The sequence below is a fragment of the Natrix helvetica genome (assembly GCF_964273705.1).
Source record: "Natrix helvetica genome assembly, chromosome: 10".
Taxonomy (NCBI): Eukaryota; Metazoa; Chordata; class Lepidosauria; order Squamata; family Natricidae; genus Natrix; species Natrix helvetica.
The window spans coordinates 22937598-22949839 of NC_138561.1; the positions used below are offsets into that span (position 1 = coordinate 22937598).

General features: G+C 56.4%; 1 protein-coding gene across 1 annotated transcript in view; it reads left to right on the forward strand.

The window, feature by feature from the left end:
* Positions 1-12242, forward strand: part of LOC309397257 (uncharacterized protein) — a 30491-nt gene that overhangs the window by 16321 nt on the left and 1928 nt on the right. Inside the window, exons 19-31 of the mRNA XM_081963113.1 lie at positions 6330-6556; positions 6663-6806; positions 7119-7274; positions 7758-7902; positions 8224-8396; positions 8860-8988; positions 9206-9391; positions 9527-9771; positions 9894-10036; positions 10198-10419; positions 10622-10843; positions 11314-11441; positions 11953-12096. Of these exons, the coding sequence (XP_081819239.1) occupies positions 6330-6556; positions 6663-6806; positions 7119-7274; positions 7758-7902; positions 8224-8396; positions 8860-8988; positions 9206-9391; positions 9527-9771; positions 9894-10036; positions 10198-10419; positions 10622-10843; positions 11314-11441; positions 11953-12096 (2264 nt within the window). The remainder of the gene's footprint in view (positions 1-6329; positions 6557-6662; positions 6807-7118; positions 7275-7757; positions 7903-8223; positions 8397-8859; positions 8989-9205; positions 9392-9526; positions 9772-9893; positions 10037-10197; positions 10420-10621; positions 10844-11313; positions 11442-11952; positions 12097-12242) is intronic.

The window sequence follows — 12242 nt, forward strand, 5'->3', positions numbered from 1 at the left end:
CTGATCTAAAATGATGATGCATCCTCCATTTTTCAAGCCTTGTCTTTGTGAGAGAGAGAGTCTCTCTAGGCTGGCATCCTGCTGCCCTGCAGGCTCTGGTTTGTGTACTGCTTGGCATCAGAAGAGAGGAGAGCTTTCTTAGGCCAGGCCTTGTTAAGGTTCAGGCTCCCTTTGATCAGCCTCGTAGGAGGCCATCTGCATCAGCAGGGACCTTTATTTGGACAAATCGCCCATTCAAAAGCTACCTTGCTTTTGGTGCCAGTCTGAAGTGCAGCTGTTACTGATGGCGGCTGTGCATAATAAAAGGACTTGAACCTTTAGCAGTTTTTAAGGTGTGGCCTCGAACTTTGAAAGGCAGCTAAAAGGAGCTGCCCTGAACTGAGTTCTTTGTCGTGGGATGCCTCTTCCGAATGTCAGAGCCAGGAAAGCAAAGGGGGCCGTTCTAGGTGTCTCTGGTCTGCTGCCCCCTGGAGAGCCTTCCGGAGGGCTCTGGCCTCCCTGGGGTTGGGGGTCACCTTTGCGTCAGTTTCCAGGTCCAGCTAGCGTGGTCTGCCTGCGAAAGGGGCTCCCTTTGCCAGGTGGGGCTGGTTGGAGACGAGGCGGCCTTGGGTGGGGCATGTTGGAGGTTCCATCCTTGTGCTGAGCTGATGACCTGAAGGGCCCCTTCGAATCGAGTGTTTCATGACACAGCGTGTGAATGTGTATCCCACGCATGCAATACTTTGTCATTCGCCCATTGCAACATTTGAAGGAAGCTGAGTCAAGTTTTGCCGTTCCAGTATCAGTCCCAGTGCGTCTCTGGCTCGGCTCCTTCCTGTGGTTTCTCCCTGCGACTTTGATGCCCTCGGCTCCAGCTGTTTTGCAAGAGGTTCGGCCAGAGGAGGGAGAGCCTTTTTTTGTTGTTGTTAAAATTTTATTTTTACTTTAAAACAAACAAAAACATACATAAAAAATATATCATCAATTACATGTCTATTTAGCATGTCAGTTGGTCACAAACGTGTGCATCACCGCTTTCAATTGCATATAAAATCAGTAGTTATCAGCCCACTATACGTTAATACATTGATTATCATTGTAAATCTTACATTCAATTTACTCTTATAATTTCTTCCCTTTAAACATGCATTCTAAAGATTAAATTAAATCATTGTAAATCTATTAAGTAGTAACATATCTTTATGGTACCATCTATCTTATTTTAATATTTCTTGCAGTATATATAAAAACCCGTTTATTTGTTTATCATTACTTTCAATTATATTGTAAAACCATGAAATATCTATCAAATATATATAAATACATCTTTATCATTGTATCTCATATAATCAACTGCAATTATTATTTTTTCATTTTAAGCAAGATATTCTATATATTCAATTCATATATATATATACCAATATTCCATTACATTGTTATAAATCTAAATAATCTATATAAAAGTAATATGTCAGGAGGGAGAGCTTTGATTCGCACCTCTGCCCTGGATGGTGGCCTTAAATCCACCAGTCCTAAATTGTCTTCCTTTGTCCCGATGCCTGCCCTCTTGAGGGAACCGTGCTCTGATCTGCCTCTGAAGACTGTTTATAAGGTGGTTTGTTTCAAAATCTTGGCTTAGAGATACTCGGCCCATTGCAGAAATCCTATATATCCACAAGAAGCAAGCTAAGAAAATCCTAGCCGTACTGAGGGCATTGTGGGAGTGGTGGAGCACCGCTTCTTCCCTGACCTTATTCCGCACCTTTTACAAAAGAGGCCAGAGGGCGGATGCTCAAGAGAAGCCCCCCAGGTGCTCACAGCCCAGGTGGAAAAGAAAGCCAGCTGGCTCCAAGCTGGCACACCCAATGGTTTGGGCATGGGTATAATTAGGCAACCCCAAAGGGGACCACCTCTAGCCAGTGCTCGGACCGGCCCTCAGGCCTGGGTCCCACTGGGGTCCTATTTGAAAGGAGGCCCTGCAGCAAAGGCTGCCTTGTAATTGGGGCCAGACTTCACCCACCTCCCTGCTGCTCTTGCTCTGCAAACGAACGCTTGCAGGAAATTGTCCCTCCGACACACACACACAGCCCAGGCGCCTGCAGGGCCGAGGGTCCCAAGGCCAGGCGCATCCTGGGAGCTAGGCAGCTGCCTTGCTGGTTCCATGGCTCAGCCAAGCTTGGTGATGCCATCTGGGTGTCACTGAGCCTTACGCCTCCCTTCCGCTACCCCAGAAAGGTGGGCATAAGGAAGGGCAGTGCCGCTTTATTGAGGCAGGTTGTGGGCAGATAGAAGCAGCTCTGCGCAGGCAGCCTGGGGCCCCTCATGCAGGGAAGGCTTCTCCTGGAGCCCCACAGGGGGTCTTCCTTTGCTGCATTTCCAGGATTTTCCTCCCTCCCCCCCCCCCCACTTCAATTGACCCTGTTCACCCGATTGAAGAGAGACTTTTCAGAGCTGGAAACTCCCACCAGGCCTCTGAATCAGCTTTCAGGTGAAACTCTTGTTCTGCAACTCGGAAAGTCATGGCGAAACTCCAGGATGAGGTCACTGCTCCAGAGTCTGGCTCCTGCCTCCAGGGGGGGGGATTAGCCCCCACCTCGTTTGACACATCCGAGGCACCGGCTGACCTTCCCTCTTCCTTCTCTGGCTGCTGGGGGCAGCGTCATGGCTACTTCCGTCACGGGGCGGGGGGGGAAACAGGCAGGGCTCAGCACCGGCGGAGGGGAGGGGACGGAAGCAGGGAAGGGCCCACCTGGAAGAAGCCTTGGTGGCTCCCTGGACTCTGTTTCTGGCTCTGCCCATTGGGCCTCAATCTCATTTTCTTTCCCGGCCAGTCGGGTGTCAGGTAGTCCTCAACCTTTGACCACAGTTGGAACCAGAATCTCCGTTGCTAGGCAGGCCAGGTGGTTGTTTAAGTGAGTTCTTCTGCCTGATTTTATGGCCTTATTTGCCACCTGTTATTAAGCGACTCACTGAAGCTGTTAAGTGAACCATGCAGTCATTAAGTGAATCCGGCTTCCCCCGTTGGCTGGGAAGGTTGCAAATGGGGATCACGTGACCCCAGGCGCCTGCAGCCGTTACAAAAGCGTGGCCGTTATAAGCAGGGGGGCCGCCTGTCAGGGGTTGTAAATTGAGGACTACCTGTAGCTCAGGAAACCTGGCAGCAGCACAGTGTGTCCTCCTTCCTTCTGCCGAGGATTGAACAGGTGGGGGAAATATCCCCCCCCCATTCCAGAGAGAAGAAGAAATACTTTTAACATGCCCTGCTTCCTTGATTGTGCCCAGCGTGCATCTTGTGGCCATGAGTTGCGCAGGTTCCTGGAATGTGCCATGAACCGGGACTCTCCCTTTGGGAAAGGACTCTCCTGACTTTCAGTTCCACTGAACAAGCCCTTGGGGGGGGGGGGGGCTGAAAGAGCCTCCCTCCCCCCCTCCCCATGACTCTTTTCTGCTTATCCCAGCCGGATGAGGAAGTGGGGCCTTTTTCGTGACTATCCTTTTGATGCGCCACGCCCTGAGCTGGAATGCAAGAAGATTATTTCCTTTCCTTGAAAAAGGCACCCAGGAAGCTTTGCCCATATTTGGCCTAGCAATGGGGTGTGTGTGTGTGATTCATCCTGACTTTTCAGAATCCATAGGAGCCAAGACTAAAATGGGGGAGGGGACATTCCAACCCACCCACCCCCACTTCTTCACCTCTATTCCCATCCTAATTCCTGTTTTTTCCTGTTTGAGAACTAGGACTTTTGCCTCTAATTCTGAGCAGAGGCCAGAGCTTGCTTTAGGGGCAGGGACCCTTAGCCCCTGTGGCCCCTTCCCCTCTTTCCCTTGCCAGCTTCTTCTCAGAGGCAAGGCAGCCTTAAAGGGGGGGGGGCTTCGTCTGGTCTGAGGCGGCAAAAGAGAGACTGCCAGCCCCTCCCCCCCCAACTCCAGGCTGCAGTCGCTGCAGGGTAGATGGGAGACGGGAGGTGTCGTGCCCTGAAACAAGGTTCCCCATCCCCCATCCCTGTATCTTGCGGAGGGGACAATACTACGCAGGAGAGCCTGGGGATTGGGGCCCAGTGGGAGCGCGTAGACACACACACACAAACGGACACCACCACCCCGCCCCGGAGCCTGGGCTTGCACAGATGCCATGGAGGCGGGGGGGGGGGGTCAGGCACTCCTCCCAGGGCTTCTCCTGCCCAGGCACGGAATGGAGCGCCGCCCCTCCCAAAGTAGGCTGGCTGGAGGAACCGGCTTGAGCTCCCTGCACGCCCTCTGCCTTCCCTGCCTCCCCCCTCCCCCCATGGAGCCCAGGCCCGCTGACAGGACTGCTGTGTGCCCGGGTGGCTTCTGGTCCTCAGAGTCCAGGGTTGACCCTCCCTGGGGCCCCAGGGCCGAAGGAAGGAGGGAGAGGGGAGCTGGCCTCTCACTCAGACGGCCCCTCCCAGCTGCTGTTTGTGGGAAGAGAATGAGGGAGAGGAGAAGGACTCCCGAAAGCTGAGGCTGCCTCTGGAGAAACCAAGAGGGGGCTGGAACAGCTTGCGGGGAGGGGGGAGCTCTTTGGAAATGTCCCCCCTCCCCTGCCCCACATCTGCAGGGAAAGACCCCGCCCGGTGTTCTCTGAAGGGGTCCTGGGGGTTCCGAGCCCCCCGCTCTGCCCTCTGCCTCTCCATTGCTTGGTCCAGATTCTGCCTTTCCAGCTGCTCCCCTTCGGAGCAAGGAGATTGAGGGGACAAGCCAACCGCTGACCCTCAGCAGCCTGGGAGGCCCCCTGGGGGCACTCGCCCTCCTGGACCTGGGCATCCTCCCGGACTGGCCGTATCAGCCTGCCTGGTGTGTCATTGGGAGCCAAAAGGAGCTTCCCTCACATTGGGGGTTTCCCTGGACTGAAGGGCCTCTCTCTGGCCAGGCTGGAGCCTTGGTCCAACTGCGGGGGCAGCCGGAGGGGAGAGAGGCTGGCTTTGCAGGTGCAGCCAGGAGCCCTTTTCCTGAGGGGAAGTGAAAGGGCAGCTCCTGCTTTGGTTTCCTTAGAGACCCAAAGTTTCAAGCGTGTTTCCAGCCAGCCAACGGATCGCTTCCGCTTGGGGCTTTGCACCGGCAACCCCCTTTTGGTCTTTGGCTCTGTGTGGGCAGGATTTGGTCTCGCAGCTGTGCTAATCACAACCTCGCTGGGTCTCCCTCGATCCCGGACGGGGGGAGGGGGGCGTGCTTGCCATTAGTGGGTATTCCTGGGCAGGGGCTGCCTCTGCTCCACGCGGCACCTTCTGCGTTGATTCAGCCGCAGGAGCTCCAGCAGGTCAGCCTCCCCTTCATGAAAGTGACCTTCGGTTGCTGCTTCCTTTCGGGGGAGCCCAGTCAGTTTCCGTTGACTTGATGGGGGGGGGGTCTCTCGGGGAGGGTTCTGCCGTTGAACTGGGCTGCCAGAGGGGCACGTCTAAGAAACCCCAATCAGGCTCCTGGGCAGAAACCTGCTTGGCAGAGAGCCTTAAGCTGCACTATCAACGGAATAAACCTGATCATAGAAACAAGGCGCCTTTTAGCCTAGGGCATTGTGGGAGCCCTGCCTGGGTGGCCAGTTTGGGGATTGACCGGTGGGGAAACTCCAGGAGGTGAAGTGAACCAAGGTTGCCATTCAGGGGCTGCGTATTTTAAAGCAGATCTCTCCAACCTTGGCACTTTTAAGACTTGTGGACTTCAGTTCCCAGAATTCCTCAGCCAGCTTTGCTGGGAGTTGAGGTCCACAGGTCTTAAAGGTGCCAAGGTTGGAGAGCTGCTTCAAAGCATCAAATCTCGGAAAGTGAGGAGTAGCAATTGGTAGGATCTGCCTGACGGGTGCTTGGGCCTCTTTCTCTGGACCAGCCAGGGACCAGGGACCTGCTTGCCCGCTGTGGAGGGAAGGGTGGAGACTTGCTGCCCTCCTTGGAAAAGCCTCTCCTCTGGGCTCCTCTTGGCAGGGGAGGATGAGAAGGAACCAGGCTGCAACCAGCGCAGCCTCCCTGGGTCAAAACAGGAGGGCTGGGGGGGGGAGGAAGCGGTGCTTCTGGCAGGCCACCAAGTTTGGTTTTCTCCTGCAGCGATGGGGAGGTGGGCTGGGATGGCTGGAGAGAAGGGGGCCAAGACGCCCTGCTTGCAGGAGCTTTCTCGCCTGCCTTCCACTGAGTCTTGCAGGCACCCAGGGAGGCTGAACCCCAGGGTGGGAGGGAGTGGCAGCAGCCGGCAGGACAAAGGGCCTTGTTTGTGTTTGAAAAGCAGCCTCTGCTTCTACGCTGGCGCCCCCTAGTGAGCAGAGTTGGCCAAGGCAGCATGGCAAGCGCAGGGTGTCTGGGCTCCTGGCTCACTGCCTCCCTCTGTCTTTCTCTCCCTCTCAGTGGACTTTGAGGGCTGCGCAGGGAGGAGCCCCGGAGCCTTCCTTTCCCAGGACACCCGCTTCAAGTTGCATCCGGATGGGACGGTGGTGGTGAAACGGCCCCTGAATCTCCGCAAGCAGGAGCTCAGCTTCCTTGTCCACACGTGGGACCTGGGAGGCAGGAAACATTCGGCCAGAGTGACCCTGCGGCCCCAGCACCTCGGCCATGGCCGGCTGCCGCCTCATGGGGTATGTGCCTCCTTTCCCTCCTTCCTTGGGGGAGGATTTGCTGGTCTTGGGAGCCGGCTCTTCCTTGCTTGCTTGCAGAACCAGAGGGCCCTGTCTGTATCCACAGGAGAGCGGTCCGTCTGCTCAGGCGGAGGTGCTGTATTTCCCACGGTCTTCGTCTGGCCTGAGGCGGCAAAAGAGAGACTGGGTCATCCCGCCGATTCTTTGCTCGGAGAATGAGAGGGGCCCTTTCCCCAAGAACCTGGTGCCGGTAAGGACTTTGCTCCTGGGATTCTCTTGCACATTTTAAAGTTAGTTTCTCCTCCAGGGTTGCAAATGACCCACAAATGCAGGACCCCAAAGGTTGCCGCTTGTGCTGGTGCTGAGTGGACATTTGGTCTGAGCCCCTTGGATGGCTCTCACTCCAGCCGAGCTTTGGGGCCTGCATTTCTGCCCTGGCCCAGGCAACGCAGCTGCCACGGTCTGCTCTGCCCCAGGCCTCCGCTGGCCCCTGTCCCGGAGGGTGGAAAGGGCTGCAGGCCCACCCCGTCCCTGACCTTCCCCACCCCGTCTCCCCAATCAGGTCAAGTCCAGCAAAGAAAAAGAGGGCACCGTCTACTATAGCATCACTGGGCAGGGGGCCGACATCCCTCCGGTCGGCACCTTCATCATCGAGAGGGAGACCGGCATGCTGAAGGTGACTCGCCCGCTGGACAGGGAGAAGATTCCCCGCTACCAGGTGAGTCCTGACCACCGGCTGCTGTCATGCCTTTTGCTTTCAACGGTTGGCCACTGCACTGGTGGCTGAGGAGGTCCACGTGCTTGGAAACCGGCCACGGGGATTGGGTGGGAGGGCAAAGGTCACTGTGTCCTCTGGGACGCCAGGACAGCTGCAGGCCATTTGCTGCTTTTGGACGGCCGAGGGTTTCTCTCCTCCCAGAAGCCCCTCGGAGAACCCCCGTTTAGAAGCAGGCGACTCTGCAGGAAGGCCACTCCTCTCCTAAAGCGCCTCCGTTTTCCGTCCGTTCGTGGTGGTCTCGAAGGGGCCTGAGAGGCTCCCGGGGACCCTGTCCCAGGGCTTCCAAGGCCCTCCCTCGTCCTTTGGGCAGCCTCTCCAGAGCCGGCAGTGCTGGGGGCCAAGAACAGTTGAGCTGCCCGGATTCATCTGGGTCTTCTCTCCTTGTCCCCGGGGAATAACGGCCTTTCTCCGCCTTCCCTGCAGCTCTTTTGCCACGCGGTGTTGGCCAATGGCCAGACGGCAGAGGACCCCATGGAGGTGATCATCAACGTTGGTGACCAGAACGACAACCGCCCCATCTTCACGGAGAGCGTCTTCCAAGGGTCCGTGGAAGAGGGAGCGACGCCAGGTAGGGGAGTCTGGCAGAGGACACAAAAACCTGGGCCCTGTTGCGTGGCTGCCCTCTGGGGCCCAGGCGCAATCCCTCCTGGACAAGTCCTGGTCAAAGCCATCTGGATCGCAACCTCCACCCGTCGGGCCACTGCCCGCTCACACGTGCTCCTGAGGGATTGAGGGGTCAGTCCCTGCGACAGCCGGAGGGGCTTGTAGTTGCCCAGAAGCCAGAGGCTTCTTCGGCTGACCGGCCAGAGGGGCTGGGCTGCTGCTTGACCCCGGCGCTTGTTTGAAGGGAGCCCTTCAGCAGCCCCTCCTCCCCTCTGGGTGTCCCTAGGAACGTCTGTGATGACAGTGACGGCCACGGATGCAGACGATGACAAAGACTCCTATAACGGGGTCGTCACTTACTCCATCCTCAGCCAGGCACCTGAGCCGGACAGACAGATGTTTACCATCAATAACGAAACCGGCCTGATCAGCGTGGTTGTGTCAGGTCTGGACCGAGAGGTAAATGCCGGGTGCTGGGACAGGTGGAGGGGGGGGCAAGCAGACCTTTTCTGAGATGGGAACTCCTCATGGGGAGGGAGGGAGGGAGGGAGGGACGGAGGGAGGGCTGCATCTCTCTCGTCCATTTTCTGCTGCTTCCATCCCGAGTGAGCAAGGGAAGAATCCTTGGTTGTCCTAAAGGGAGAGACTGCTAGCTCTCCAAGGAAGTCCAGAGGAGAAGCACCTCCATGAGGGCTGTCTTGATGGTTGGATGCCAAGAACAGAAGAATCTCTCCACCCCATTTCCTTCCTGGAAAACTACGGAGGGTCCCTTCCCAAGCGTTCCCGCCGTCTTCCCTCCTCCTCCTGTGGCTGGGAGACCTTCCCCCCCTCAGGCCAGGCGGCCGCTCTTCCTCTGTCTCCCAAGGCCTGTGCTGTTCCACCAGCACGGAGTGTTGCAGGGGGCATCTTTGGTTCTTTGCAGAGGATCCCCCAGTACACCCTGATTCTGCAAGCGACTGACATGCAGGGACAAGGCTTAAGCACCACTGCGAAGGCTGTGATTACCATCACCGATGCAAACGATAACCCGCCGATCTTCGACCCCCTCATGGTAATGTGGCGATTTTCCCCTCCCCCCCTTGGCCATGCTGGTGTCACCGTGAAATTCATCTCCCTGTGGTGCAAAACTCCCCAGCCACGTCCTGCACTTCCTCTGCAGAGGCGCTGGGTGGAATCTGTGGCTTCCCGTTCCCTGGAGTCGGACCTTCCCCCGTCCCCCCCCAGAGGCAGGCACTTGCTCTCCTCTGACGGCTCCGTTCCTTTTGCAGTACGATGCGATTGTGCCGGAGAATGAGGTGGGGGCCCTGGTTGCCACCCTGAAGGTCACAGATGGAGATGAAGAGAACAGCTTAGCTTGGAAAGCCAAGTACAGCATTGTGAAAGGGAACGAGGAGGCTAACTTTGCGGTCACTACTGACCCGGGCACCAACGATGGTCTTTTGACAACGGCAAAGGTGAGCGGTGGACCCCTCTTTGTGAGGGCTAGAATCCTGTGCGTCCCCAGCCCCACCCCCTGCTGGAGGGTCAGCTGCGGGAGTTCCCCTTGGACCAAGTCAGCTCACCTTTTCTCCCTGCTTCCGTCCTTCCAGGAACTGGATTATGAGGCCAAAAAGCAGTATACTCTCCTCGTGACCGTAGTGAATGAGGTTCCCTTCTCGGTCCGCCTCCCAACCTCCACGGCCACCGTCATCGTCAATGTGAGCGATAAAAACGAACCCCCGGTCTTCCTTCCCACCGAACTGAAGGTGTCAAAGCCCGAAGATCTTCCCATTGGACAATCAATAGCGGAGTACCCAGCCCAGGACCCAGACAGGTTCCTGGAGCAGACCCTCAGGTAGGGGGCTGTGCGAAGAGGCTGGTTCCAAGGTTGATCATTTGAAGGGGGGGAAACCCAGAATATCTGCAGGCCGCTTGCTCCAAAGACGCTGCCTGAGCCCAGGACGGTTTCTCTTGCAGGTACTCGGTGAGGAGCGACCCAGCTGGCTGGCTGAAAATTGACCCTGTAACTGGCCTGATTAAGTCAAGAGCCCTCCTAGACCGAGAGTCAGAATTTGTGAAGGATAATATCTACAAAGCCATCATTGTGGCAAGTGACAATGGTAAGCTTAACACCACCACCACCCCGAAACCTCTGCATTTTGTCTCGCACCCAAACAAAAAAAAATATCCCTGGGGAGCTGGGGAAGGGAGGGAATTGAGGGATGGTGCCACCCAAGTATAGGTATTTGAGAAACTGACCCACCCTCCCCTCTCCGTCCAGGGAACGAGCCGGCCACCGGCACAGGGACTCTCCTTTTGCACCTGGAGGATGTGAATGACAACTGGCCAGAACCGGATCCCCGAATGTTCGACATCTGCAGCCGCAATCCAGAGCCCCAGATGTTAAGCATTGTGGACAAGGATATCCCGCCCAACACCAGCCCCTTCCTGGCAAAGCTAGAATTTGACTCTGGTGCCAATTGGACAGTTGAGACCCACCAAGGTAGGCAGAGAACAAGGGAAGCATCAACACAAAACCTGTTTTCCTCTGGACTCTTTGCTCTTTCTCCTTTCTCCAAGATTTGCATTAAAGTATTAGAGGGAGATTCCTTAATGATTTCATTGGTTTTTTTAATTAGTGTTTTAGAGCACGTCTCTGTTCAGCTCTGACTCACCTTCTGGGGGGGGGGGGGTGTCCTTTGCAGACAATCTGAACCTTAACCTGGTCAAGCAGCTGGAGCCTGGGGAATACAACATCGCCGTCAGGCTGACCGATGGCCAGGGGCTCTCTCATGTCACCACAGTCAAAGCCATTGTCTGCAACTGTGAAGGGTCAGCCAAAAACTGTGACCGAAAGGCATTTTTGCCAGCAGCAGTAGGGACTCCCGTCATTCTGGGCATCCTTGGGGGCATCCTTGCCCTTCTGAGTGAGTACTGTGCTTCCTTGCTCCTTGTTTCTCCCGGGGAAGCTGGGCGGCTCCTCTTAAGGGCCCACCTGCAAAACGCTGGGCTTCCTGGGTGTGCTCTCTCCCATTCCTGGCTGCTGGAAACATTTCCTTCCTCCGGGATTTTGGTGGGTATCTTTTTCCGCCTTGGTAACCACGAGAGGAGAAGAGTTGGGGGTTGCTCTGTTTGTTTGGGCATCCATGAAGATGAAGCTGGAGCTCAGCGTCAGACCAATCCGCTTGCCAGTGGTTCAGATCAATGGCCACCATGGTGCTCTGGTGGCATCCCGGCAGGAAGAGTATTCCCGAGAGCGGATCTCTGTGGGTAGTGAGGTCCTGGAACTGAGGTGGCATCAGGGGGCTCTCGGGTTGTGTCAGGAGCAGGTGGGCAGTCTCCGCTTCAGCCGGATGGGAGCCTCCTGGCTGACGGGGCCCCTCGACCTGCCTTGCAGTCCTGCTGCTGCTGCTGCTGCTGTTCGTGCGGAGAAGGCAGGTGAAGGAGCCGCTGCTTCTCCCCGAGGACGACACGAGGGACAACGTCTACTACTACGACGAAGAAGGCGGAGGGGAAGAGGACCAGGTGGGTCTCTGGCTCTGGGACCCCGGGACCAGGCTGCTTCTCCTTAGCACTCCCTGTCCCCGGGCCCCACTTGGGCTTCTGCTGCCCACGGCCCTTTTCTTTCCTGCTCCTGCAGCAGCTGGGATGGCTGATCATCCAGCATGGTGGTCCCACTTAACGTCCTCCCCCACTTGGGCTGGCAGGGATCTTCCGAGAGGGCCCGCAGTTGCTTGATGTATTTCGGGCATTCTGCTTGCACGGAGCGGCTTTAGTAAAAACGTCTTATTTAAGCCGAGTTTTAGAAAGGAATCCCTGGAGGGTTATTGCTACGGTGAAAGGAAAAGTGACCCAGCAAAACCTTTTTGTTCTTCCGAGGGAAGGAAGAAAAGGTCTCCTCTGTTCATTGTCTCTGCTGGCGGAAGGTTTTCTTGCTGCCTCTCTGTCTGCCAGATTCTCCCCTGATTCTGATCAGCTCAAAGTCCTGGAGTTTTCTTCCTCTGCCCAAGAGCCTGCGGGCATCTTCTCTTCCCAGGATTACGATCTGAGCCAGTTGCATCGAGGCCTGGATGTCCGCCCTGAAGTCACCCGGAATGACGTTGCCCCAACCCTCCTGCCGGCCCCGCAGTACCGTCCACGCCCTGCCAATCCTGACGAGATAGGCAATTTCATCGACGAGGTGAGTGGCACCCGGAGCCCACTTGGTGGGGAGATACCCAGTTCCCAGGTACCCCAGGTGAGCGAGCATTTGGTGAGAAGCAAAACGTGGGCAGGGAAGCTAAATCCTAGCGGCTGAACAGAGACAGGTAGAGACAGCCTGCTCTC